We start from the raw sequence: 24,764 nt of genomic DNA on the forward strand, positions 1-24,764 counted from the left end.
CCTGCTGACACCTTACTTTTAGCCCCATAAAATCCATTTTGGACTTCTGACCTTTGCAACTGTATGATAAATTCATGTTGTCTTAAGCCACAAGGTTTGTGGGAATTAGTTACAGTACCAGTAGGAAACTAAGACAATTCCGATTCTTCTAGAGTTGTTGACCTTATAGACAGTGATTTCACCCAAGAATATTCAAGGGAGGGTGTTTTATTCCAAACTTTATTACTGAGGCCGTACCCCTCTTCATTTGGAGAAAGTTACTGTGACTAGGAAATTTAAAGGGATGGGTCAGAACAGATAAATAATCCTGAGTTGCTTTGCAATCCAGGCTTAGACAAATCTGTTTATCTTGGGCGCATGCAGTGCCTTACTGTAAAGTTGATCTGTGTAGAGCAGAAGTAAGAGAGGGACCAATGAGCTGACAGACTCAATCAATCTGCTTCCTCCGTCTCTGCTTCAGTGCTTCATACAGGAAATCTATTGCTGTGTCAAGTTCCAGAGAAGAGTTTCTTTCATTCCAAGTTGCCAACCAGCCTCAGACACAGAGTTGAAGCAAGAGGCCAGAAGAAAAGGAGTGTCCTGCTGCAGATGGGCTAAGACGATCCAGCACAGAGCAGCTGACCAGAGAGAGCCTCGCCATGTCTGCAGTTCCTCTTATACCTGTGTGGAGGCAAAGTACCAAGTAAAGGGCAGAAAGCAAGACATCAGAAATGCCCTGCACTTTGGGGACTTTTGGCCTATGGCTTCTACTGATTTTGACTGTCTCCTTAGTGGCTGGTAAGTCTGAATTCTGTTTGAAGAGCGACAGGAGAACGACTGGTGAGAAACCTGGCTCAGCTTTTGCTGAGTTTTCTTTGCCTTTCTTGTGGAGCAATGCAAGATACTGCAATGACAAGAGATGGGAGAGGGTGTTACTTTTGGATTTATTTCACTTTGTTGTCCTTACTTTGCTCTTTGTCTTACTTATTTTACTTCGTATCCTATTGCCTTTTAAGTATCTCTATAATTTGCCTCACTGTCCACTTCCTTATTTCCCCATGCTCCCTCCCCCCCTTTTCTGAACGAGGGAGAATAGATGAAATGTATTCTAGTAGCAACCCAGGTCATCTAGGTTCTTTTGACCCTCTTCTCTCTCTCTCTCTCTCTCAAAAAAAAAAAAATTTGAATAATAATCCCACCCCCACTTGGGTCAATGTTGTTAACAGTATAAATTAGGAAAGTTTATTGCTTTTGGTAACCGTCTATGGCCAGGTGCCTTTTAAAAATATAACACAGCTTAGTGGTGCATCTGGGATGGGTGTCTGTATTTATCTTTAAGATGTGTAGGCTGTAAAAGACACTTTCTGGATGAAAGGACACACTCTTCAACATCTAGGTTCCTGTAGGAGTTTGTAAAACACTTGGGGGCAATTGTGGGGGTGTCCGGGTTTCATTACAGAGGGTTGGTAGGAGTTGATGTGGGAGGGAGTTTTCAGGTTTCACTTTTAGTAAATGGGAGCAGCTGCAAGGGAGCAGTGTAGTTGGCTTTAAATTTTATAATTTTATAATCGAAAAAAGAAAAGACTGAAGTATTGCCTACGTTCCAGCAAAAGAAAAAAAGTCTGTTTTCCACATGATAACTTAGTGACGAACACAAGAAAAATAACCATATAGTATTCCTGTACTTTTCTACATTTGATCTTAGCTAAAAGGCCGAAAAGCGATTATTCCTCTACTTTTCTAGGCAACACTTTCACATACTTTTTGTCCTTCGATCTGTAAAGCAAACCAGTGAAGTAGGCATGGAAGATACTTTTCCATTTTATAAAGGTGAATTGATTTATCCAACACTATTAGTTTGTGGCAGAGTCACACCCGGTCAGGTCTGGAAGCATCGCTAGACATTTGAAGAAGCATTATGCTTTTCACTAAAAAGTACCACTATTTATAACACCACTGAAAACAGTTATGCCTCGACTTAGTTATAAGCTTAATAGACTACTCACTTAAAAACACATCTGGTGTTCTAAATCTTTCACTAGTTGAGATCTAATAGTAGAAAGCTCTCAGGGAAACCATGCAGGACCCAACTTGGCAAGGAAGGCAGCTAGGCAAGGAGCTATTTATCACTCATGTCAAATTGCGTTATGGCTCTTGGATAAAAGAAAAAAAAAACAGGATGAAAACGTAATTGATCATTTTGAATTCTAATGGTTTAAAGGTGTGAATTTTAAAACTATTTCCGAATACAACTAGAAGATTTACTGCATAAATCAAATCTCTGAAAGCTGTGCTCGTATAATTATAAAGTTATCCAAATATTTGGAATCAAGATACCAAAGACCAAATTATATTAGATGCAGAAATGTGCATGATAAATTCACCGTGAAATAATTTAGTATAATGAGAAGCAAACTACCCGGCGCATGACTTTATGTCTTTATTACTAATACTGTATTGTTATTAATACTGCTGAACGGTATTTTGGCAAACATAACTCACTTTATTGTGCAAGATAAATTCACAAAGGTGCGTAAGAGCAGACTCAATGTAAAACATGGCATTTAAAAAATCTATTTTTCTGTTGACTTATTTGTTTATAAATTCAAGCAACGTGGTTGTTGGTAAACAAAGTTTATTAAGAAAGCTCCTGAGGGCAGGGAACGAATACAATCTAAATCATCCACTGTACAGCAACGCTTTCCAACTGGTCTTCTGGTCTTCTTCCCTCATCTGTATTCTGCATTTTTTTCTTGCTTTAAAATTATATTTTGCTATTCTAATCAATGTGATTCTACCTTTTATAAGTCACTGTTATTAAGGACGTGGTTACTAAAAAGGACTCCCTCTCCACCTTTTTCTCTTCATCGGGCTAATTTTGATCATTTATCATTATCTTCCACGAGGGGGCAGGCAGTAACAAGAAAAGGAAATAAAAATCAAAACAGGGCTGTTGGTAGATTCGCTGGCTTGCAGATGAAAGAAAAGAAGATTAAAAGTAATTGCAAAAAAAGAAGGGGTTTGTCTTCATAAATTTCAGTCCTCTATTCCTTTTCTATCTTGTGATAGTTGTGAATTTACATAATGTTTTCCCCTAACCCTCCATGCTTAATTAAAAAAGTAATAAAAAGTCTTTATTAAGAACACTGAATTATTTATGGAGGGTGTGTGTGCGAGCGTGTAAAGAGTGCCTAAAAGTTATTCACAATATAAACTAGGGAGATGAAGCTGAGATGAAATAATTGGAGAACATTTTAAATCCGTCAGTCTTGAAATTAACTATGAATCTAGTAAAAACCCAAAGATGGGAGAAATTACAGTAGGTTGGAGATGTTAAAGTTTTAATGGAGGTCTTGAATGATAGGCTTGGATAGATGGGGGAAGGCAGATATACACATTGGGAGGAAGAGATGTGCGGCATGAACAAAGGCAAGGTGCTTCAGGGACAGAAAGAACTCTACCCTGACGGAACAGAGATTGTGTGCTACATGATAGTGGGAAATAAGACTGAATTCCAGTGGTACTTGATAGCTCAGCAGAGGAACTTGGATACTGTGCAGTAAGCATTGAGGACCATCTGTTGTTTTGTGAAGCAGGCTCCAGGCTCTAAGCTGTCAGCACAGAGCTCGACGCAGGGTTCGAACTCACAAACCCTGAGATCATGACCTCAGCCGAAGTCAGAGGCTTAAATGACTGAGCCATCAGGCATCCCAGATATATTATATTATTAACTGCTCTTTGCTTCTAAATTTGATTAATGAATTGAATATTTTGGTGCTTTTCATTTTCTCAATAAGATCTCAATCTCCTTTCCCCAAATTTCTAAATTCTTACATATCTCTCTGTGTTGGGTTTAAAGGTTCATCATAAGGTATAATTTTATCCACCAGCTATGTCATATTTAAGAAATTGCTTACTCTCTTTAGACAATAATTTCCTCATTTGTGAAATGAAGGAGATGTATGACAGCTTTTGAGAAGTGTTTTTAGATGGAAAGGACTTTAGAAACCGTCAAATTAAATTCTTACATTTTATACAGGGGCAAATCAAGTCCAGCATCGGTCAAGGAATTATTAAAGATATCACCCAACTTTTCTGTAAATGAACTATGCTTGAAACTCATCTGTAGTACCAAAAATATAGGGTAAAAGAGATGTGGCAAATGTGTGGGGGAAAATCTATGATTTTTAGATGTGATGCACTTGAAATGACAGGAGGCATTTGCGTGGGGGAGAGATAGCATCTAAAGGGTTGAGATTCTTGATCAGGAAAATAAGTCAAGGCTAAAATGTAGGTCAGTTTTTCTGTCAGTTAATAAGTAAGGGTGTGTCTGACATGTGTCAGACACTGTGCTTAATGCTGGGGATACCTGAACAAGATAGAAAAATCATGCTCTCACAAAGCTTAGAGTCTCCTGGGAAATGTAGGCATGAAATAAATCAGTGCCCAAGATTAAATAATGCATAGGTGCATAAGAAGAAAGAGAAGGTGGAATTGGTAAATCTAGTCTGGTCTGTGAGGGGCAGGGAGGACTTCCCTTTGGAAGGTGATGTGTAAGATGAAGATGAGCAGAAAAGAGCTAGGCGGGAAAAGTTGAGGGATGAGCATTCTAGGCAAGTCAAATAGCTTGTAGGAAGGGCAGAGGGAGCTGAACTATGACTGCAGAGCTAAAACAAGGAGAAGTCAACTGTCTAGAGGCCTAGTTGGGGCTCTGGGGATGATAAGAAAAGGTGCAGAGAGAAAGATGGGCTGATGAGACTTCGAGCAATGCCCGCATTAACATAGCTAAAGAGAAAGACAGGCTTGCAGAGAAGACAGAGAGGGAGACGCAGACAGGCAAAACACAGGAGTAGTGGTACAGGCTAAGAAGAGGGTTTTACAAGGAAAGGAAAGTGGTTAATAGCGTCAACATCTTCCAAATAACCCAGGAGCATGAGCACTGAAGAAAGGCCACAAGTCTGACTGTAAGGTAGCTGGTGACCTTCAAAATTATGTTCTGAATAGAAAGGTGTAGGAACCACAAGGTTGCTGGTATTGAGGAGAGAGTGGGTGTGGAGGAAATTGAGCCTGTGGTCACAGACCACTCAATTCTAGACACTTGGCAGTAACAAAAGGAGAAAGGATCATAGCTAGAAGGAGAAAGCAGCATCATTTTCTTTTTCTTTCAATCAACATGGGGGAAACCTGTGTGTGTTCAAAGGGTATCATTTGAGAATATTCAGTGATTCAGTAAAGCTACTTCTCCAAACTGGGTGTGTGCACATGTGAACTGTTAGTTGTTTAATGATTTATTTTCTTTTTCCTTGCCATTTTGTTAGTTTGCCCTGAAATACTACCCTTTCCCAAAGGTTTAACTATTGTATGAGAATATCTGGCTATAGAATCCATTTTATGGTATTGATAATTTTTTGGAAAAAATGCCCAGGTCAACATAATGAAACCTAGTGATTTTTCTTCTCCAAAAAAATCACTCAATCTATCGTTCATTGGCTCCCTCCTAGATGTTCCCCAAGGATTATCCTGAACCAGTACATAAACTGGTTGACAGAATCACCTGTATAGCCTAAATTATTAAAGATGCTGTGATGCCATCTCAGACCTACTTAATTGGAATTATTAGGGTACAGAGTCTGAGATTTTGGCTTTCACAAATCTTTGCAAGTAGTTCTGCTGGGAGCCTGGATTTAAACACTGTCTTAGGTAATTTTCACCCAAACTCTTCCCGTTGTCTCTCATATTCAGCAGATGGCTGCTCACTTCTGACTTACCTATCATCCAATGTGGACTTCTTTAACTTCCCCAAATGATGACCCTTCTGAGAGTGGAGACCTTACCCTTTGCATTGCCAGAGCTCTGCACAGCTACCTGATGCTAAGTAGTTACTCTCGGAAAACGTTTGTCAACATGAGCTTCCTCAAAATGTCTCTCGTGTCTGTAACTTCTTTTGCCCTTTCTGCTTCTGTCTTAGAGACTAAGTGTCAGTCTTTTCAAAAGCACTGCCCCGCACCCCCCGACCCCTCTTTGGCCTCCTGTCCTGCCGGTACTTCCTGGATCCTGCTTTACTGTCTGCCTTGTAAGTTCTAGCTCTCCCTCTTTCTATCTTCAAATATGCTATGCTCTTCTCTATCAGATAGCTTCTTGGTTCTCAGTTCCAAATATCATCCCGCGCTCTCTCTCAGGTTTGACACGAAAAGAGAAAGCCACTTGTCATTCTCCCATACTTCCAAGGCTGAAATTCTTGAAAGAATAAGTCTACCTTTGTTGAGAGTTTCTTTTGCTTGGCTCCTTTCAATCTTGCGTTCATCCCTCTGTACTAACACTACTCTCTTACAGCTCCTAAAGGTCTCTGACCACCTTCTTGTTATAAAATCACACTCCTAGTCCTTACTTTAAGACGTTTCCTGAATGATTTGATTTTGATGATTCCTTTCTTGAAATCTCCTCCCTGGTGTAAGGCATTGCATTTCTTTTCTCTTCATTGTTTTTGCTACCTTTGCTTCCTCCAACAGCTTCCTCATTATGAATGTTTCCCACTCTGGCTTAGGCCTCTTCTCTAATTTCCACCTCAGAGACTGCAATTTGGCAGCCCATGGGCGAGACCTGGCTTGCAGGCACGTTCAGTTGGCTCATGTAACATTTTTAAAAATCTGAATTAGTTGCCAATACTTTAAAATTGGGAGATTTTACCCAACACCCCTGACCTAGTGTCTAGGGTTGTTGTGAGGATTAAGTTAAATTTTGTATATAAAGCACTTAAACCTGGGTCTGAATTTTATATTCAATAGATGGTATCTTAATTATAATTTTGCAGTTTTCAAGTATCTTTCATAGATACTATTTTTGAAACTTATTTAATTAGGCCTTACAGATCAACAACTTTCTTGTTGTTTTCAGGGTTTTTTTGGAATTAAGAACTATGCTGGAATTAATATCCTAGTAAATATATCTCTGTATATCAATATGTACGGATATTCACTATCCACTCAGCACATTGTCCCTTGTGATCACTAATACACATTTGTACAACATCTGCCCTGGGGCAGGGACCAAATCTGTTTCTATTAACTGGTTTAAGGCTATGTGATGGTAACTGCTGGAAAAAAAATTACCCCAACAATATGCGATTTATTAGCATGGTGTCCTAACCCACTGATACAGGCTTTGTGATGATATCATTGTGGAAACTAGGGTCAAATTTATTATTTACCACAATTCTTTTTTCTTTCTAAATTTTATTTATCCATTGAATTCATTATTGAATTCTTATGTTTTAGAGCTTGTTACTTAAACTTTTCTCACTCTTCCTTTTTGTAAACCATCTGGGTGTTGTATTTCTCTCTATTGTATCTGAAGAGCATAATTATAGTTACCAGCTAAGCCAATTTTCAACATATGACTTAACTTTATCTTTTGTTGTCCTGTTCATATCTTTTGCCCATTTTTCATTTGGGATGTCCATCTCTTTTTTTATTGGTTTATGTGTTTTCTGTATATTTTTTTGAGGATATTAGCCTTTTTTAACATCAATGTTCACAATATTCCATAGGTGTTTGTTAATGTTAGCTTACACATTGTGTTTCTTTTTTGCCATATAGAAGTTTTAAATTATTTCTATAGTCATCTTTCTCAATATTTTCTTTTATAGTTTCTATTTTGTACCAAGGTTAAAAAAGGTTTCTTTACTTACAGTGACAACTGTCCCAGTCTGCCTGGAACTTTCCTGGTTTTAGCACTGAATGTCCTTTGTCCCAGGAAACCCCTCATTCCCTGGCAAACCGAGATGTTACTCACTCCATGTCCCATTTAAGATAAAAAAAATATATTATCTGTGTTTTCTTCTAGTCTATCTATCTATCTATCTATCTATCTCTCTATCTGTCTATGTATCTATCTTCTATCTATTATCTATTATTTAAATCTTTGGTTCTATTTATATTTGTGTGAGAAGTGAGATAGGAATCTGTTTTTTTTCTAAATGAAAAGCTAGTTTTCCTAATACCATTTATCAATGATATAAATAATTATCCTTCCCTTTATGAATTGAATGACTACTGTTATCAGATACTACATTCTTATATGTATAGATGAAGCACTGACGTTCAGGGAGTAATCTGTGCAAGACTGCAGAGGTAGTAAATGGAAGAACCAAAATATTAGTTGATTTTCTTACTCTAATTTTGGTGCTTTTCTGAATTTGTCTTTGTTAGAACTTTGGGTTTCCACGCATTATTTTGTTTATTGAACACCTAATTAGGTGTTGTCTGCTACCACATTAATACCTTTGAAAATGTAGATCACTTTCATAAATTAAAGCATAAGAACACAGCATCCTTGATGCTATGATACAAGGATCAATTGCTCACATTGTTATGCAAAAAAAATGTAAGTACTAATTATACTTTTTGTGTTTTTTGAACTTACTATTTTAATTTTCTTTTATATTAATGTATATATTGCAGAGTGCATTACATACGTGCATTTCAAAAACAGTTGTACGGTGAATGTTAACGTAAGTTAAGAGATAGACTATTGCCCGTTCTTTCCCAATTATACCCCTCAACCTTTGCTGTAAGGGTAGCCATATTTTTTGGAATGATCATTCCCTGCCTTTCTTTATATTTTGCCATATATATATATCTGGCCCCAAGCAATGACATCTATTTTGCTTTTTTTTGTATTGTCATAGATGATATCATACTGTGCATATTATTTTATAGCTGCTTTCATTTGCTGAATATTATGTTTGAGATTTACTCATGTTTAAGTTTGTAGTTATAGCACATTAACATAAATAATTTTTATCCTAAAATTTCTTTTTTTTTTTTAACATTTATTTATTTTTGAGACAGAGAGAGACAGAGCATGAACAGGGGAGGGTCAGAGAGAGAGGGAGACACAGAATCTGAAACAGGCTCCAGGCTCTGAGCTGTCAGCACAGAGCCCAACGGGGGGCTTGAACTCACGGACCGCGAGATCATGACTTGAGCTGAAGTCCGCCGCTTAACTGACTGAGCCACCCAGGTGCCCCTATCCTAAAATTTCAAATGCTTTCAAAATAGTTTTTTTCCTTGGAAAAACTCCAAGTGCAGAAATAACAAATATAACTTTAAAATAAGAAATCTCTTATTTTGCATTTCAGTTTCTTTCTTTTTCAGAAGGAAGGATTCATGATCATTGAAATATTAAGCTTTAATACAAATGAAGAAGAAAGTTTTCATTTTAAAAACATGTTACATTTCACATTGCTAAAATGGCAAACTTCTGTTTTTCTTTTCTGTTCTCTTTCCGCAGGAAGATACATTTGTCCCAGGAAAAAAAGTTCAGAAATCATGATATGAAATAGCATAATAGCAAAAGATGAGATTCCCTTTTTTTGACCCTGGTCTTTCTTCAGATCCTAGTTGTCTTCAGGCCATCCAGGCACATGTTGTCTGCACATAATAGTACTTTTATTTAGGGTATTCTTCTCTCTCTGTCTCTGTCTCTTTCTCTCTTTCAATCGGCTTCTTGTCTATTGGATCTTGTATTAATTACCTATTGTTCCATTATAAATTATCCCCAAACAAATATTTATTTTCTCACAGAAACCCAAGAATGTGTGTGTGTGTGTGTGTGTGTGTGTGTGTGTGTGTGAGAGAGAGAGAGAGAGAGAGAGAGAGAGAGAGAAAGAGAAAGAGCACATCAGGGCAGAAACCACAGTCTTTTTATAAGTAACTCTCAACAGTGACATCTATCACTTTGCTATATTCTATTTGTTAAGTGAATGAGTGAGTCTAATCCACAGTCAAGAACTTTCTTGTTTTCAAGGAGAAAGTTTTACAGACATGAACACTAAGAAGAGAGAACACTGGGAACCATCTTGGGCGCCGCCCACCACCTCAATACTAGGATAAGTTGCTCATGATACATTTTTCACACTTCATTTATCGCTATTGCAATTTCACATAATTATTTATTTGGTCGATGTCTATTGTCCCCAGCAGATTGAAATTCCATGATAAATAGGGATTTATTAAGTGCCTAACCATTGTAATTGAATAAATAATTAAGGAATATTATTGTAGCTTCCAATTTCCCTCTACCAGTCCAAAAGCTCTAATATAGGGGTTCACTCAGGTGCCATTTGAATGAAAACTACTGTGATCATAATCTGATCCTTATCTTAGTAGGCAGAAAAGAAAACATTTCCTTTATTTCCAAAATTTATCATAACATTAACACATTTGTCTTCAGGTACTATTAGTAGAGAAAAGGTTCACATGAGCTTTTATTCCAAGCATTCCTTGTTTGGTATTTATAAATAACAGAATTTTGGGGAAAATTGGTGATGCTTGCAATTATTCCTACAGGATGATACTGCTTTTTAATTATCTATTGGAAATAAAATTATAATTTAGGCTCCCTTCTCCAAAAGTTATGAAGTTTATGGATTTTTTTGTTGAATATCATGGACTTTCCCTAGTTCCTAGATCACAATGTGAAAACCACTTCATCAGAGCAGAAATACAGTTAGCCTATTTGGGTGACAATTCATTCTCAGGACCTCTGAGAAAGGACACAATTTAATTCCACAACTTCTTATTGAATCCATTTGTAACTGTTGGGAAATAATACTTTTAGGTCTAACCTACATCCACAATATGCATTTTTATAAAATACGACACAAACATTTACTAACTAAAATGTTAAGTTTGGTATTTTAAGCTTTCTGGAGCCAGAAGATTGAAAGTTAAGGTTTCTGTATTGTACTGACTTTACTGCTGATTAGAAAAAGTTATGTGCTTAGTGTAGCTAAATAAAGGTTGTTCTGGCAATGTAATTTGAATTTCTGAGTCTTTGTATGATTAAGGTCTCAGCCTCAAAGTTGCATTTATTTTAGTTTATCTTATTTTATTTTTCAGGCTCAGTAATGAAAATAGTTATTTATTTATGCATTTATTTATTTATTTTTTCCCTTGAAAACTCCTGTAATGTTTAATTTTTTCTCTTTTTAAAATTTTTAAAATTTTATTTAGATCCAAGTTAGCTAACATATAGTGATTTTGGGAATAGAATTTAGTGATTCATCGCTTACATATGACACCCAGTGCTCATCCCAACAAGTCCCCTCCTTAATGCCCATCACCCGTTTAGCCCATCCCCCCACCCAATACCCCTCCAGCAACCCTCAGTTTGTTCTCTGTATTTAAGAGTCTCTTATGGTTTACCTCCCAGTCTCTTTTTATCTTATTTTTTCAAAGTTGCATTTATTTTAAATGAAACCTTGAATCTTTGGTGAAGTATACTCAGGGTTTAATACCCTGAGGATTTAATACCTGTTTGCAATGTGCTTTGAATCCCTTTCATCAGTTATTCTTTACTTATTAATTAAGAATGATAGTCTGTTTTCTGGAGGGGAAAACTAGAGCATATGCATTTATTCAATTACCTAAAATGATTCAGGAAAGCAGAGTAAGAAGTAAAACTCATGTCCTTCCTGTTTTGCAGCCAATGCTTGACCCACGATGGTCCAGCACTGTATTTGTTATAATAACTTGCAGAGTTTTGAAGTTTGAAAGCTTGAAACATCAAATGAAGAATGAAATAATTCTATTATTTGGTTTTCCTTGAGTAAGATATCAGAATATTCCCACAGATTTCATTGTATTGAAATATATTTCAATGTATTCCGTGTTATATTTTTTAAAGTAGTAAATTAATTAAATATTAATATCAATAAAATTTACAAAGACCATAATAAGCAATAAGAATGACTTCTAATTAGTTAGTACTGGCTTTGAGGCCCCAAGTCCTAGAAAGAAATGTCAAAAGAAATGTAAAAATAAAACTATACCACACGATTCTTTTTTGCACAGATATGAGTATCTTATTAGAGCATAGCCAAATATTTTAGGCTCCAGTTTTGCCCTCATTAAAGCATTCTTTTAGCTTAAAACTCATTGTATTAGCCTCCTCACTGCTTTGTTTGCATTCTCCCTAAAAAACCTCCAAATGAATGAAAAGGCAAGAAATCTTTAACTTTTTTTGTTTCCCATTTCCACACCTTAGAGATAATACACGAATCTTAGCAACTGTAGAAACTTTTTGAGTATCGCACAGTCCACGTTCTATTTAGGTTACTAACAGTTACTCACACAGGAGTTTTTATTGGGAGTGGAGATTTATCAACAATGCCTATCTCTCACTTTTTTAGTCAGGAGAACACAGCCAACCACAGGATTTTAGAATAGTTAAAAACTGTTTAACCTCACACACAAAAAAACCTGTGCTCTTTCTGAGAGCTTTTTTCTTTTTCCCCCTGAGAGCCTTCCCCCCCCCCCCCCCCCCCACTGGAGGAAGCCTTTAGAGTATGCCTTTGCACAGTCATGCCCATACAATGTCTGCTATGTGGGTGGATGGTGTATGCTTTCTCAGGCATATGACAATGACGATTTGGGAAAGGAAACTTCTGGTGCTCAAAGTGAGTAAGAGGTTTCATTTGTACTAAAATCACAAAACAATCTTATTTCTACTGATGCTTTTGACTTAGATGGAAAAGTTTTGTTTTTTTTTTAAACATTGTTTTCAGTGTCAAGGGTTTTTCCACCTGCATTTTGTTTTGTGTTTGTTTGTGTGGATGCATCTTCTAATGTTACATGTGTTAAAATCTCATGTTTCTGATACTGTATTTAATTAAACCGAGGGGCAATTTGTGTACAATTAAGTGCATCTATTCAAAAGTTACAGTTTGTGAGTCATCACAAACAAGATACAGAACATTTTCATTGTTCCCCAGATATTCTTCCATGTATGTTTGCAGTCCATCCTTGCCTTTGTCTTCATCTGCAGGCAACCACTGATGTGTTGTTTGGCACCACAGATGAGTTAGCATTTTATGTTAGTAACATTCTTTCGTGTGGTGTATACTGTATTCTCTTTGTGTCTGCTTGTTTCATTCAACAGAATGAGTTTCAGAATCATCAATGTTGTGTGTTCCTTTTGTTACTGAGTACTATTCCAGTGTATGGACAATTTCTCCGTATACATGTTGATTGGTATTTAGGTCGTGTCCAGGTTTGGCTATTATGATTGAAGGTGCTATGAACATTCATGCACAAGTCTTTGTGGGGACATATATTTTCGTTTCTTTTGAGCAAATATCTAGGATTGAAATGGTCAGGTTATATGGTGGCCACATGTTTGACTTTTTAAAAAACTGCCAGATATTTTCCAGTGTAGTTTCTACTATCACCAACAATATGATTATTGGAGATAATTAAAGATTTTTTTTTTTGCAATTTATCCTTAAGTTAAAATCTAATAGAGGCACACAGTCAAATTGCTGTGTTTTGAAAGTCAGTTGGAATAGCTGCTCTCTATGTGGTCATGCAACCAATTCTAACAAATGCAGTTGGGTACATTTGTTTCACTTTGCTTTATAATCTTAGTGCTTACAAATAGCTTGGTTATGCTTTCTTTAAAAAAGTTTTTTTAATGTTTATTTATTTTTGAAAGAGAGAGAGAAAGAGAGAGACAGAGCGTGAATGGGAGAGGGTCAGAGAGAGAGGGAGACACAGAATCTAAAGTAGGCTCCAGGCTCTGAGTTGTCAGCACAAAGCCCAACGCAGGGCTCAAACCCATGAACTGGGAGATCATGACCTGAGCCAAAGTCAGATGCTTAACTGACTGAGCCACCCAGATGCCCCAAATATTTGGTTACGCTTTCTAATTATGTAAAATGGTTACCTGATTCCAAAGTCAAATCTATTAAACCAGGTATATTCAGAGACATATTATTTCTATTCCTGTTCCCATTTTATCCATTTAGTTTTGAAATTATAAGCAAGGAAAGAAAGAACACACATGTATCTCTCCCATGGGATTAATGGTAGTGTAATATATACAATTTTATGTATCCTGCTTTTCTCACTTAACAATACTTCTTGGAGATCACGCCATAATAGTTTATAGAGCTTTCTTTTGTTCTTTTTTTTTTAAACTTAAGGAAAACTTTATTTGTTTATTTTTGAGAAAGAGAGGGTGTGTGAGTGAGGAAGGGACAGAGAAACAGGGAAAGAGAGAATCCCAAGCAGGCTCCACATTGATCAGCATGGAGCCCGATGCTCCATGAGCATGAGCCCAATTAACTATGAGATCATGACCTGAGCTGAAATCAAGAGTCAGATGCCTAACTGACTGAGCCATCCACGAGCCCCTAGCTACCCCTCATTCTTTTTAAAAGTTTCATTATGCTTCATTTTCTGGATGTACCATAGTTTAGAACACTAATCCCCAATGAATAGCCATTGAGTTACTTCTAAAAATCTCCCAATTACAATGTTGTAATGAAGAGTCTTGTGCATATATTCTTTTCATACTTTTGCCTGTGTATCTTTAGGATAGATCCTGACAATTGGTATTGCTGGGTTAAAAGAAAAATTCATATGTAATTTTGCTATATTTTTCCAAATTTTCCTCTGTTGAAGTTGTAACATTTTACATTCCCATGAGCCTATCGACATGCCTATCTCACTATAGCTCCAAAGTATTGTCAAATTTTTAGACTTTGGCAGCATAATAGGCGAGAAATGGTATTTCTGTATAGTTTTAATTTGCATTTCTTTTGCTATGAATAATGTTTAGTATCTTTCTATATGACTAAGAGACTTTTGTACTTCTTTTTCTGCAAACTAACTGTCCATATCTTCTTACAGTTTGCTATAAAGTTGTGTTGACTTTTATCTTTTTAATGCAGCTTGAGCTAGCTACATGCCAGGTAGCTGTGCAAAGCACTCATCTAAGCATGTGGAAAGAAAAACATAGATGAAACTCTCTACCTTCCTGGAGCTTACAGTCTACTGAGGGAGTGATGGCCCATGAATTTCGACCCTCCTGCTTAGTTTAACGATTTCCATTCAGATCCAGAATTCATAATGGTTGTGTTCATATGCCATTATAATCTTAATTCCATGGACTTGTCGTTTGATGTGCTCTTTCAGATCTTTGTCTCTCAGTGTTTCCCCACAACATGATTTGGGCTTGCTTCTTCAACTCTCTTAATTTGGATTGATTTGGGTAGTGTATTTATCCTAGCGCATTTCTTAGGATCCAGCCTTTGTTCTCTATACACTGAGGTAGGACCTAGTTGCATAAGAATAATTGGGCAATCAGAGCAGCTGACAAGCTGGGTGGGTGGCCTTGGCCAAACTGCTTCATTACTGTTGAGTCTGCATTTCTTTATCTGTAAAATGAGGTTAAAAATACCTGTCAGCATGGAGAGGCTGTAATAAATAACATCTGCTAGTTATCCCAAGTTTCTTCCTAGTGTAAGTGTTCAAAAATTGTTATTTTAAAACAATGTTTTATTGAAGAAAATGGTCGTTAATGGGAGCAGTGGATTCAAAGTTTCTCCAGAAAAACACTGTGCATTAAATTTTACTCTAAAATGTGTCTCTTTGCCGATCAGGTACATTTACTGTAGATGTACTAGAAGTGTATCATTTCCTTGTGAACACTTTCTAGGCATTTTGTGCCTTCCACAGTGAGAACCTGCCACTATCTCACCTCAACTCTAATTATACATCTGTTTTTTTCTCACTTAATGGCAATTCTGAACTATTTGTAATTCCTTGAAAATCCCATGTGGCTTCATATCTTCTTCTAAATGACTTTCTTTCTGTGTGCAAAAAGATTTCCTTTTATCTTCCTGCAGAACTCTTCATCTACTGAGATGCAGTTCAAATATCATCTGTTGTAGGGAGTCTTCCCTAATCTCCTACCCTTGCTCTCTTAAACATTTCTTCTTTTTAACTCCTTGATGTTATGTATACTTCTGTCACCACTCTGAAAACTTTACCTTATAATTATGTACATAGCTGCTTCCTCATCTGGACTTAAGCTCTTGGAGAGTAGAGGGCATTGTTTACTATGATGTTTCTATGCCTGGTGAATACTTTGCCAGGAGTTGCCGCTCAAAAAAATGTTTATTGGCAATTCCCACTTAGAGCTTGCCTTGCAAAATTTGAACTTAACAGTTGTCTTTACGATGTAATTACAACAATGCTTAGAAATATCCTTTTTTGTTCCATACTAGAACCCAATGAATATATCACTACTAAACTTTCTTGAACTACTCAATGGTGCCTAAACAATCTGTAATACATAGTACCCTCCCCCACCCCTTTTCTTCACAATTGAAGGAAGACTAAATGCACATAAGCCAGAATGAAGAAATACTTTGACTTGAGGGGTGCCTGGGTGGCTCAGTCGGTTAAGTGACTGACTTCGGCTCAGATCATGATCTCACAGTTCATGAGTTCGAGCCCCACATCAGTCTCTGTGCTGACAGCTCGGAGCCTGGAGCTTGCTTCGGATTTTGTGTCTCCCTCTCTCTCTGCCCCTCCCCTGTTCTCTCTCTGTTTCTCTCAGAAAGTAAAATAAACATTAAACAAAATTTAAAAAAATACTTTGACTTGAATGTAAAGACAGGAGGGTGCAGACACTCTGGATCTAAGGTAGGGGTATGCCAAACAGGTAGGAAGTACAGGTCAAAAATTCATCCTGGGGCAAACTGTTCTGAGACTTGCTTGCCTGTCATAATTTATGTTTTTATTGGTAACTGCAATCCAAACATGGCCTGAAGAATGTGAAAAAAGTGTGATTTTAAGTAGGAGTCAGAAATACTAATGTGTATTCCTCTGATTACCCCATTTGTCTTTTTGGAATGTGTCAATGCAGAAATGAGAACCCTGGTTACACCAAGCAATGGATTAAGACCAAAAATGAGCAAGGACAATGACAGTGCAGGTAATGATCATCTTTTAATGACAATTCTACTAGACATGAGCTTGATGTTGGCATAATTTTAATGTTTTAGGTTCTTGAATTCTTGTACATATTTATGGACTGTATTGTCTAAACCTGTCTAAACAAATATTTATTTTATTATTTAAGAGTGCTCCTAAATTTTTCATTCTAAAATTATTTCTGTGCTTCTTTAATACAGAATATGCTTTATTAGTCAAGAATGTGATCCCTAAACGGACCAATGGCATATCAAAAATTTTTTCATTTAATTTTTAAAACATAAGTTATTATGTTTCAAACATGGATTTAAAAAATTAGGTCTTAGCAGATATTAGTAATTTATTTTCTGTGTTCCTCACCCAGGTCTACTGTCTCCCAAAGTTGCCATTACAGTTAGTTTTTTAATTTTTACTTTAAAATTTTATTTTTGTTGTATATCTTACTTCATTGAAAAATATTTCCAGCTTTTCCTGGAAATGCATTCCTGGACTTAAAAATATACTTTCTAATTTCCTTCAATTACTCATTATCTAGAAAATTTCAGTTTCAGGTCAACTACAGAGTAAAATATATTTTAAAAAGTATAAGTAAAATAATTATATAAACTATAAATCTAAGGGTTGGGGACAATGCATAGATGGTGCCTCCTCCCCAAAATGATAGGTTGAATGGCGTCCCTCTTCCCCCAAAGAAATATCCAGTTAGCACCTGTGAGTGTGGCCGTATTCGGAAAAAGGGTCTTTGAAGATGTTATTAAGCTAAAGCTCTTGAGATGAGATCACCCTGGATGAGAGTTGGGCCCTAAAGCCATGACAAGGGTCCTCAGAAGGGAAGAGAAAAGACATAGGAAGAAGGCAGTGTGAAGAAGGAGGCAGAGATTGAAATGATACATCTACAAGCCAACAAACACCAAGGATTGCTAGCAGCCACCGAAAGCTGGAAGAAGCAAGAAAGGATTCTTCCCTAGCGCTGTTGGAAGAAACACAGCTCTGCTGACCCCTTGAATCAGACTTCTGGCTTCCAGAAATATAAGGGGGAACATTTCTATTGTATTATGTGACCACGTTGGTTATTATATGTTAAGGCAGCCTGAAGGGACTAACATAATGAATAATTAAGTTACTTTTGTACTATAGATATATTTAAAAGAACACAATTCACATTTTTCTCTCTCTCTCTCTTCACACACACACACACACACACACACACACACACCACATTGTGAAAGAGTTAAATTGGACTTCTGACATTAACAATGTGAATTTATAATCTTTTTTTAATGTATATTTATTTTTGAGACATAGAGAGACAGAGCATGAGGAGGGGGAGGGGCAGAAGACAGGCAGACGCATCATCCGAAGCAAGTTCCAGTCTCTGAGCTGTCAGCACAGACCTGATGTGGGGCTCGAACTCATGAACTGTGAGATCATGACCTGAGCCGAAGTTGGACACTTAACCAATTGAGCCACCCGGGTGCCCAGAAAACTATAACTTTTCTGAACTTCCAGGAAAAATTTGGTTTCAGATAAAGAAATTAAAGAAAGAAATCACAGGACTATTCATTGATCAGAAGTTTGACACATTTATTTTGCTACTTTGATGTATACAGAGCTTCAAGGAAGACCGCGTAAGAATGGTTTCTATTTTCAGTGAAGATGTGATACTTGATATGAAATCAGCCTTCTATGGCAACTAGCTGCCAGTCGAGATAATAAAACTAAAGGATTCTATATCAACAATTAATGAAACTTAAAAAGTATTTCCAACATCATAAAAATAATCAGGAATATTTGTGAAAACAAGTATTTTTTTCCCTCTTCTGAAAATAATTATTTTGCACACTTAAGAGTACCTTAGAACTTGTGGGTTTTATCTTTGGTATGAGAAGTTCAGGGGTAATTGACTGGTATTTCTTCTCAGGGCATTCTTTGGAAGGAGGCATATTTTGCTCAATTGTAGGAGGATTTGGTATCTGATTCTAGAGGCAGATTTCTCCATGCACCTCCACTCACTGGAATACCTTTATTAACCAGAAGGTCTCTTTCTTTCTTGTTTTCTTTTAATTTACTTTAAGTTTTTTATTTATTTTGAGAGAAAGAGGCAGAGAGAGAGATGCAAGGAGGGACAGAGAGAGAGGGAGAAAGAGAATACCAAGCAGCCTCCACACTGTCAGTGCAGAGCCAGCTGTGGGGCTCAAACTCATGAACTGTGAGATCATGACCTGAGCTGAAATGGAGAGTCAGATGCTCAACTGACTGAGCCACCCAGGCGCCCCAGCAGAGGTCTCTTTCACACTCCAGCCTACTGGGAGATCATTCAACACAATGCTTGAAAACTTCTCTCAAATCAGTTATGAAAACACCACTTAAGGCAAGACCAGGCTCTTCTAACAGAATCCCATACGATCCAGACACGGATTTAGTTATATCTGCTAAGAACTAACTTGCTAATATTCCCATACAAGATGGCTAAAATGAGAGGCCGGTGAAATGGTAAAAAGTTAACAGTTTATAGCATGAACATTATGTACTTTATCACTAAAAGTAACAATGTCTACAGGGCATATGAAGTAAAATCCAAAGGATACAAGAAAACCCTTTAAAGGTATCAACCACGACTAAATTCTTTGAACTTTCCATAGACAACAGTCTGTATCTTTAAAATAGGAGCAGTTCTCAGGGCTGTAGAGGCCAAAACGCCCATGAGAGAAATCCCTCATATACTGAACTAACCTTGGCCGGTCATGGTGGCCTTAATACCAGACAGTTCCCTTAGCTAGGGATGGGGCGGGGGGGCACTCATTGCAGTTTTCTTATTCTTATCAGTCCTATTAGTTGCCCTCAACACTTCACTTAAGTCAAGGGAAAAGGAAGGAAAGAAGGAATGATGGGAAGGAAGGAAGGCAAGAGGGAAAGAAGGAAAGAGATACCATTTATGGTAAAAATAAAATGGGAAATTTATTTCATTGAGGGAGAACTTGGAGTTGTCAGTGGAGATTTGGTTTATTTTTTACACATAATGATGGGATAACTTCTAATTTCTTCTTTGTAAAGCTTTTTGTGGAATGAGGTTACAGTTAACTAATTTTCTGTCATGTTGTATGTATGATGTGGATAAACAGTGGCTTGCACTCCATTTAAGTCTCTAAAATTGCTTTCATGTACTTTTCTCTCAACCTTTTCTAGCTTCAACAAACAGTTCACTTATGGACAGACAACAGAGAAGTTTCATACTTCCTGTGGAAGGTAATATGTCTTTTAATTTTTTTCTAGAGGCCAGAACTAAAGGGAGAAAGTGTTGAACTTCCTTTGAAACACAGTTGGTGGGCTGGTCAAGGGGCCATCCTGAGCCCGGTTGAAGAGTATGGTGGTCTGAGTGCTGAGGTGTGAGGGACCCTGAATGACCCGGGCCTCCTCCCCCCAGGCAGTGCACATTCTGCCCAAGGATTATGAAGCTCTCCCTGTCAGGCACTGTGCTAGGCCATGTGGGGAACACGGGGACAAACAAGAGTAGCTAGAGCACCAGAGCGCCCTAAGGGGCTCATTTCGAGGGGGAGCCCAGATGTCAGCACAGATGGCATTTGACGGAGGAGATGAGCACTCACATCAAGTGAAATGGCTCTTAGGGGAAGAGGAGCATTTTCGTGGACAAAGAGTGGTCTGTAGGCCACCCCAGTCTGCAGGAACGATGTGAGGAAAGACCCAGATATGCAGTGGTGCTTGGTGTTTTCTTTGTGAAGTGTGCGGGCGGCTGAGGGGTGATAAGATGGCAAAGGTGAGTCCATCTGCAAAAGAGGGCTTTCAAAGGCAACACAAGGACATGTAAGTGCTGTCTTCAGGCAGGGAGAGGTCTCTGAGGGGTGTTAGATGGAGGGGATCACACCCGTGTCCCAGAATCCTGGACCTGCTGCAAGGTCAGGTGTGAACTGAAGAGGGAAGAGATTTGAGACGGACACAGATGTCAGGAGACTTCTGCAGGAATCCAGGTGTGTGGTGATGGGGTCGTAATCTAAGATATGGCAGTGAGGACAGAAAGGAAAAGCCCCAAATCTCATAGGAATTGGTCTGTGTGCAGAAGGGCTGGAGGAGCCTGGAGGAGAGTCATAGACACAGGATGCAGAGAAGCTGGAAAGTGACTGCTGGTTCTGGAGCCAATAGGAGAATCCACCTGCTATTCTCCTGTGATCCAGGAGGTGAAATTGTGGTAGCTGATCACAGGGCTGTGAGAAGATTATATTTGTTAGACAGGTGCCAACCCCACTGAGTTTGGGGGAGTGACTGGTCACTAGTAAATTATTGCAACAGGTGTGAATAGAGAAAGAGAAGGATTAAGAAAGGGTGACTGACAGGAATCACACAAGTCCCATAACAGGTGAAGGGGGATTGCTGGAGGGTCCTAGAGCAGAGGAAGGTGAAAGAACAGAGATTGCCCATGGTGCTTGTGATCCTCACCCTGGGAGCCACTTCTCTGGAGACAGCGCTCCTGTTAAAATGCGTATGATTATTTGATTATCTAGTAATTTCCTTTAAAAGAATAGAGTCTGCTCTTGAGGCTCAATAGCGGGCAAAATATTAAAACCTTAGACTGTTCACAAGCAGAGGTGCAAACCCCTGAGAACACAAAAAAACATTTACAACGTCCTCCTCACCAGCCTTTTCCCTTTCTCGTTTCATCTTCAGCATCCTGCCCTTGAGCACCTGAATGTTCACCCACACCCACCTCTAGCTGCTCTCCAAGCAGCCACCTTCGTGCTTATTTATAACCTTGGCGAAGGTGCATTTTCCCTGGGCATGCGGGTTGCCACTTAAGTCATGGATTTAACTGCTCTCTTAGACCTGCTTTCAAATCCTCCCCCTTGCTTCACATAGTTATGGGATTGTGATTTGTTTGTGAAATGCAAGGGCGTGAGTCCATCACGCAAGAAGCAAGTGACACCAGAAGAGGAGAGGAGAGATTTCAACTGCAGGGGTTAGCACTCACAAGCGCCATCTGGATAGCTTTGCCCTCTCAGCTGGTTTTGCTCATGTGAGAGTGATGAGCTCCCTGACACTCACTTGCGTCACTGGTGCGTCCCAAGCGATGCCCCCAATCTGCTCTCAGCAAACCCCTCCCAGCCATGGACACATTATGTCGGTTTGTGGGAGAGCCAGAGCTTATATATTGCAGAATACTTGTAGGTTGCAGGGCTTAATTTTTACTTCAAAAGATGGACAGAAGGAGTGAACTTCTCCATTTATTCCTCATAATTAGGTAGAAAGTCAGACACAGAATCTGTGAGCTAAGTTCACAGGCGAACTATTTGGCGGGATACATGTGATTCAAAGGGTTGGAAGGATGGAAGATCTTGTTGATTTTATGACTGTGTGATTCTCCAAATAAAAACAACTCAAAAACTGTGTAGCTTGGTCAACCGGAATACCATGCTATTTATAATGAAAGTACCACATGCTTCTTATATTTATGTTTGTCTTAATTCCCACCTTTGGGGATAGGCATTTCATTCAGACATTAAGTGATTTATTGTCTCGCACTGAAACATAGGAGAGAAAATTTTTGTCCTGGCTCAACTTTTCCACTTTTTATCCTGAGAAGCTTGAGTTATTAGAGAAACCTAATAGTCTCTATGGCCGAAATATTAGAAAAAATGATTTTGTCCATTAATTTTATATGGTGTTTTTTTGTTTGTTTCATACATATCAAAACTTCTGAATCAAATTTAAGCCCTTAAAAATTTCTTTAATTTTTTTAAGTTTATTTATTTGGAGAGGGAGAGACCAGGGAAGGGGCAGAGAGAGAGGGAGAGAGAATCCCAAACAGGCTCTGTGCTGTGAGTGCAGAGCCTGATGTGGGGTGCAAACTCACAAACTGTGAGCTCTTGACCTGATCTGAAATAGAGTCACTCAGCTGACTGAGCCACCAGGGGCCCCAGGCCTTAAAATATTTCTAACACATATAATAAATATAGATTATCTAAAAACGCATAATATAGGGGAAAATGGGTTTATCTTTGGAATACTTTTAATATGTTATATACATTTTGTGCATAGAAAATCATGTTCTAGTATACATTATGGAATACGTTGTAGAAAACTTAACATGGATTTCTTTATCACCCTTTTCGTTCATCATTCGCTTTGTGTGTGTGTTCAGCAAACACTTCCCTGTCTAAGCCTGTGGACACAAAGGCTGTGCTCTCTTGCCCTCCGATCACCCAGAAAGCTGTGCTGGTAACAGTAAGATGGGAAATAATCCTCAGAGACAAGCCTTCCTGCACCAGAGCCTACAGGAAAGATACAAATGAGACCAGGGCCATAAACTGTAGTGACGAGACAATATCCTGGGACTCCAGACCTGATCGGAATCCCGCCCTTCAGATCGATCCAGTGGCCGTCACTCATGATGGATATTACAGGTGTGAAGTGGTCACAACTCATGGGCATTTCTCTCATGGATATCACCTGAAAGTGTTAGGTAAGGAGCATCGTATATTGTGGGATGTCAGAAAACCAGATTTGGACTGAAACAGATGTCACTCTCTATTCCATATCCGTGTGTTAAGACTGAAGCATTTTCCCCTGCATCTCTGCAGTGCCCCCCGAGGTGACCCTGTTTCAACTTGAGAATGGAACTATCGTGTGTAGGGCAGCTGCAGGGAAGCCAGCGGCGCAGATCTCCTGGACCCCAGGGGGAGATTGTCACACTGTGGAAGAGCCACTGGGCAATGACACAGTGACCGTCCAGAGTTCGTGCCGCTGGGAGGACCACCGGGTGTCTAAGGTGTCCTGCTCTGTGTCCCATCTGACTGGCAACAGGAGTCTGTCCATTGAGAGGAATTCAGGTTAGTAATTCCAGCTTTTGTATGATGATTTCATTCCTTCAGAAAAGCTATGGAAGAATGAAAAAGCAGTGTATGGTCAATTTCACTCAAGGATAATTTCTCCAGCCCCTTTTTTATGTCCTTCTTCTCCACCATTCAGAATTATGTCCAGAAGACTAATGCAGAAGTTTGTTTTAAGAAGCCATATTTTAAATGATGTTTACTTTTTAATAATTATAATAAAAATAATTTAATAATTTAAATTATTAAATGTAATTATTTCTGTTCTGTGCAAGTAGTAACTTGCCTTGAGTAGTGAATGTACTATTAAAATAATACTTATGGTTTTAGGAGAAGAATAAAGTGTATTTTTAAATGAATATTTATGCTTTTTAAGAAGGATCCAGTCACTCATATGGCAGGCTGCTTAGTCTCCACTCACCTCCCTCTGCTGGGGGACCCATTCAGGGAACAGCAGGAGCCAGGTCTTAAAATCACTGCCTCTCAGAGCTGGCAATTCCTTTGGTGACTTCTTTTGTTGTCAGACTGAGTTTTATATGGCTGACAGCGTTTAATACATGATGGAAATTTGCCTCCATGCATTCAGTCAGTTTCAAGGCCCTGGAAGAACAGTGACCTCAGAATTAGGTTATTTTTCCAACTACCTCCATTACAACTCCCCATTTATTTCTGAATTGTGGAGACGAGAAACACCCTGCTATTACTCTTACCAAGAAATCTACTTTCCATATCTGTCCTGTATGAATTCACCAGTCATGAATCCTTAAAGCCACAAAATCCTGACTTAGGATGATGTCTTGCCAGAAACCTTAAGATCAGAACAGATAAAGCAACTTTATTAACCATTATTTGGACTCTTAATGGCTCAGAAATGTTTACAATAAAATCACAGAAGTGAATTTCATGAACTATGAGACATCTTTGAAACATTATATATGTACATATATATGTGTATATGTATATACACATATATATTATACTTTTATGTATATATATATATTTATTTTCAATAAACTTTAGTTTTTAGAGAAGTTTTAGGTTCACAGCAAAATTGAGTGGAAATCACAGAGTTCCCGTATAACCTCTGCCCCACTACATTCACACCCTCCTCCCCTGCCTCCATCACTTATGCCACCCAGGTACACCTGGGATAGTCGATGAG

General features: G+C 38.2%; 1 protein-coding gene across 4 annotated transcripts in view; it reads left to right on the plus strand.

Moving 5' to 3' along the window:
• Nucleotides 1-476: 476 nt before the first annotated feature.
• The window catches only part of LOC125175599 (cell surface glycoprotein CD200 receptor 1-like), a 146,860-nt gene continuing 122,572 nt past the window's right edge, over nucleotides 477-24,764 (plus strand). For 2 of the 4 annotated variants that reach the window (XR_007155892.1, XM_047876301.1), the window contains exons 1-5: nucleotides 477-777; nucleotides 16,696-16,764; nucleotides 19,950-20,009; nucleotides 22,915-23,235; nucleotides 23,354-23,602. Coding sequence is in view for 3 of the 4 variants with exons in the window: in XM_047876301.1 (XP_047732257.1) it covers nucleotides 711-777; nucleotides 16,696-16,764; nucleotides 19,950-20,009; nucleotides 22,915-23,235; nucleotides 23,354-23,602 (766 nt within the window). In the remaining variant the exon portion in view is untranslated. Of the gene's footprint in view, nucleotides 778-16,695; nucleotides 16,765-18,766; nucleotides 18,801-19,949; nucleotides 20,010-22,914; nucleotides 23,236-23,353; nucleotides 23,603-24,764 lie in introns of those variants that run through there. The other 2 variants (XM_047876302.1, XM_047876303.1) reach the window with 2 other exon arrangements.

This window comes from Prionailurus viverrinus, chromosome C2 (genome assembly GCF_022837055.1).
Source record: "Prionailurus viverrinus isolate Anna chromosome C2, UM_Priviv_1.0, whole genome shotgun sequence".
In the NCBI taxonomy this organism is placed as follows: domain Eukaryota; kingdom Metazoa; phylum Chordata; class Mammalia; order Carnivora; family Felidae; genus Prionailurus; species Prionailurus viverrinus.